Source organism: Pyrus communis, chromosome 9, assembly GCF_963583255.1.
Source record: "Pyrus communis chromosome 9, drPyrComm1.1, whole genome shotgun sequence".
NCBI lineage: Eukaryota > Viridiplantae > Streptophyta > Magnoliopsida > Rosales > Rosaceae > Pyrus > Pyrus communis.
The window spans coordinates 25,215,655-25,220,487 of NC_084811.1; the positions used below are offsets into that span (position 1 = coordinate 25,215,655).

At 37.1% G+C, this 4,833-nt stretch overlaps 1 protein-coding gene across 1 annotated transcript; it reads left to right on the forward strand.

Moving 5' to 3' along the window:
- The first annotated feature begins 2,189 nt into the window (after positions 1–2,189).
- LOC137745516 (uncharacterized) lies at positions 2,190–3,478 on the forward strand. The gene has a single exon (XM_068485479.1). The coding sequence runs from the start codon at positions 2,272–2,274 to the stop codon at positions 3,151–3,153; it is 882 nt and encodes a 293-aa protein (XP_068341580.1). The 5' UTR covers positions 2,190–2,271; the 3' UTR covers positions 3,154–3,478.
- Positions 3,479–4,833: the final 1,355 nt, after the last annotated feature.

Sequence of the window (4,833 nt, forward strand, 5' to 3'; positions counted from 1 at the left end):
TTATTTTCGCATGGTTGCAAGCTAATATTATTACCACTCATAAGACACCTAGAACCCTTTGCTTCTTTTTTTCATTGGGAACAGCCTCTAGAAAGGTGGTTTAAACTCAATGTGGAAGGTTGCAGAAAAGGCTCTCTTAAATTTACTGGAGCATGTGGTATTCTTAGGAACTCATTTGGAGCTTGGCATGTTGGGTTTTGTGTTAATCTTGAGCGTGGAGAGATTCTCAATGCTGTATTTTGGCAGATCTTCTTAGGATTACAAATTGCTTGGAATAAAGAGGTTGATGATTCCGTAATTGTTGTCCAACTAATATTACATGGTGCCACTGACATCATTCTCTTGGTGAATTGATTCATTGTCATGCGATATTATATTGTGACTAGGAATGTAAGATTCAACATATCTATCGTGAGATGAATTTTGTTGGTGATGGGTTAGCCAACCTGAGCCCCTCTCATCCTTTGAGTCTAGTCTCTTTTGAGCAAGCTCCATCTTCTTGTAAGCAATTATTATTGTCTAATATTTCTTGAATCTCTCGATCACGTGATATTATTTTGTGGTTCCTTTGTCGGGCTATGAGCCCCTTTGTTAAAAAAAAAAAAAAAGGTTAAGAATGTGATGGCATTGGCACTTCTTTTCTCATTTTTCATTTCATTAATGGATTGTTAGAAATTAACATAACATAAAAACGAGTAATGTTGTTGAAACATACAAACGGAGACATTTGTTGACACGTTTCTTAATACATATACAAATAAAAATGAAAGTGAAAAGCGAAAAGAAGACTATATACAACAAATAGATATCTTATGAGCTTACATAAAAAGTCACATATTGATAAATAACGACAATAAAACAGTGGCCAATGCTTGAGTGGAATGACGAGGCAGACGACGTGTACTTATCCGAATTAGATTCAAAAGTAAAACACGAGAATTCCAATTTGTATTCACTAAATTCCAAAACAAATTATTCTATTTGAGAAAATAGTTACGGATGGTTTGACAAATGATTTTAATTTTCATCGACCAAATGATGTATTTTTCACATTAATTGGAAAAATATCCATTCTTTTTGTTCCAATGAAGAAAACCGAAATAGGTTTGTATGAAACTGCTTACGAAAAAAGTTAGAATCACTTTCTGACAAACAAAAAGCACTTCTTATGATATTTGACGGGAAAACAAGTATCCTATAAAAAAACACGTTAATGCTTCTTCAGCAAGAACAGAATCAGAATTCTAAAGTGGGGTGAGTTGTTCAATTTTTTTTCTTTCTCATGGAAAAACAAGTATACGTATATACAAATTATTTCTTCCTCATGGACAAACCAAAGATCTTAATGATTTTAAAAATTTAGAAGAGAAGTGAAAAATTGAGACAATTTTTATTTACCAATAGAAGTTATTTTTACAGAAATGTTTCTACTAATTACGTTTCTATTAAAAGAACTTCGAAAGTTTCATAAAGAATGCAACGGTTTCTTGAAAAAGTATATTTTTAACGAAGCACATAATATATTTTTATTCTAGAAAACACTTGAAACGTTTTTCTTGTACCAAAAACTATATTGAACTTTTTTTGCCAAAGCACCTTTAAAAAAAACACATAGTAATTGCTTTGTACTTTGGTAATCTAAAACACTTTCAGTTATTTTCGATTTACATATTGCTTTTGACGAATATGATTTTTATAGAAATTTCTAGGGTTTTCAAGTGAAATTGCAAGCCAAGCCGTTTTAAAAGCCGAGCCATAAAGAACTAACAAAAAGAAAAGGAACCAACGAAAGAAAAGCAGCATGCAATCAGCGAGCGCGTAAAGCAAATCAACGTTTTGTATCATCCGCTTTTGTATTCTTTTGATGATAAAATTATACTTTTTAATCTTTTCGAAAAAGAATTGTTATTAATATTTCTAAAATTTTATTTTATAATTTAAATTTTTTATATTTAAAGTGCGAAATAAAAATTTTAAAATACTAATAACACTTCTTTTTTGAAAATTCAGTTTTCCGAAACACCATCAAGCATGAGTCAAACAAAAATAAATAAATTAAAAGAAAAATAATTATTATAAATAAGTAAATAAATAAAAATATAAAAATACGAAAAAGGAAATTCTTATTTCTCGTCGGAGACGTAGAAGACTTTGGAGTTCGTAAACAACACACCTTTATAAATCCTTCTTCCTCCTCACAACTTCCTCCTCAGCCATCTCTCTCTCTCTTCTTTCTCTCTCTAAATTTTCAAAGGTTTATTTTTCTGCGATATGCCGCAAGTCGATTTGGAAACACTAGTTTCGGCGTGCGCTGGTGGCTCAATGGATCGGAAAATCGCCTGCGAGACGCAGGCCGACGCCGCCACCGCCGGACACGGCCGGCCGGAGGATGACGTCGAGGAACCGGAAGTTCCACCGGATTTCCCCCCGGAATCCTTCTGGCTCTCGAAAGACGCAGAGTACGACTGGTTCGACCGCAACGCCTTCTACGAGCGCAAAGACTCCACCAAAGGAAACTCCAACGCTAATAACTTGAATTCGAATCAAAATTCGCACTCGAATTCGAACTCGCAGCGGTTTTCGATGAACTTGAAGTCGAAGGCGGCGATCATCGGGCTTCCCAAGCCGCAGAAGCACAACTACACCGACACGAAGAATCGGCGGCACTGCAAGGCCGGAAACACGAGGCTGTTTCCGAAACGGTCCGGATCCGTCGGAAAATCGGACGCTCCAATGATCGAGCCGTCGTCTCCGAAGGTCTCGTGTATGGGGAGGGTGAGATCGAAGAGGGATCGGAAGAAGCGCCGGGTCAGGAATCGGCACAGACAGTCGGCCGAGACGTCCATGGAAAAGTCCGTTAAACCGGTTTCCGAGAGACGAAAACTCGGTTTCTTCGCGAGTTTTCGGGCGATTTTTCGTCACGGCGGACACCGAGACAAATCGACAAAATCGCCGTTCGCGGACGACTTGCCTCCGAGAAACAGCAGCGTGAAGTCGACGAAAGCGCGCGACAGGGCGGTAGCGGACGATGTCGACTCGCTTCCAAGACACAGCGTGGAGAGCGAACCGCCCGGTTTGGGTGGCATGAAGCGGTTCGTTTCGGGTCGGAGGTCCGGATCGTGGGTGGGCGAAGGCGGTATCGACGTTGCGTAGTTGGTGGGCGTCTTGGAAAACTGAGAGGGATACGGTCACGAGGAAGCAGCAGGTGGGTTGCGGGCGTGATTGGTTGTCTGAGTGGGACCCGTTTTATCCTGTTTAAATTGTGGTTGGGATGACGTGGCACGTTGAATAACGGTTTCCCTCCATACCCGGGTTAGAGGTAAAACAGTCATTTCGGCTACAACGTTTTTCTTCGTTTTTTGTATTTTTTTTCACTTCATTAGTGTAGAAGGTTGTGTAAATATATATGCTTTTGGATTGAAAGTTGTAAATTTGCTTGTTATTTTGGATAATTCGGGTACAAAAATTGCATTTTCTATTGTCAAAAAACAGATACGACTCGAACTAATTTAACCTGCAGGAACGTAATTTAAACGCGGATTTATAAGTAAGAGCACATGCACACTTTTTGTACTCATGTCAATGTGGTTACGCACACATCAACTTGCTTTCAGTGAGTTAGGCACTTTTGCTGCGGCTAATTATTGTGATAATTAATTGATTATATATATAATTTTATTGATAATTTAACAGATTAGGATTCTTGGAAAAATCCAAGCATTGACCACATGTGAATCGGGGAGGGTGGGAACTTTAGTGGATGGCGGAAAAGGAGTTTTGGCCTACCACACTAGAACTTGTGTTGTCTTACCTACTTTTTCGAATTTGGTAGTCTTTCTTTTCAAAATAATAAAGGTAGATGATTGGGATCATTCTAAAGGCGGGAGAAGGTATCCCTTTTGGAGGTGGATTGTATGTCCTTCTATATTCATATTTTTTTTATGTTGTTCTGTGATGTGTAGTCACAGTTAAGCCATGTTAACATTTTATATTAATTTTTTTATAAAAATAATAAAATAAAACGTAATAGGAATATAAAAGGTTGACGTGACTTAATCGTGACCACATAAACAAAAAGGCATGAGAAAAGTATGGAAATAGGAGGACATACACTCCACCTCCATCCCTTTTAGAAGGTAAAAAGTAGGGAAGTGGAACCTACAAGTACCATTTAATCAAACATTGTACTAATGCCAACTCATCATCATCAAATGAAGGGAAGCATCATGAGAAATTCGAGAAAACTTTTGCTTCGTTTGAGCATTGTGTCAAACACTGATAGAGATAGATAAACGGCTAAAGTTGCATAGAAAAGCTTTGCTTTTGTAGCACGACAATAGCTCCTTGTGTGAAATTTGTGTGACATATGTAGCCTTTATGTTATGAGATCTAACTTGGTTTTTTGAAATTCAGATGTTTGATCATAAATCTTAATTAACAAATTTAAAATTTATGAAAATCTGACAGTTTGATCGCTGCATCATTTTCAAGTCATGATCATGTAGTTTCTTAAGACATATCGGATCTTATTGATCAGAAATTTTAGATTCATAAACATATCACTTATCATGTAACAATGAAAGTTACAGTTTTGATGATTTTAAAATTAACAAAAAAGAAGACTTGGAAATGTGCATCATCAAGTCTGTGTTTGGGTTGTGGTCATCTATAAATAATTCGGCATTCTCGACTTTGAGAGAGGATTGACTACTCTCATTGAAAATGTCCACCTTGCCCATCTAGCTGAATCGAGATTCCAGAGCCGACGAGTTGAAAAATTCGGATTATTTATTTAAATCATGTAGCTTTATTAATTCATCTTATTGATCCATC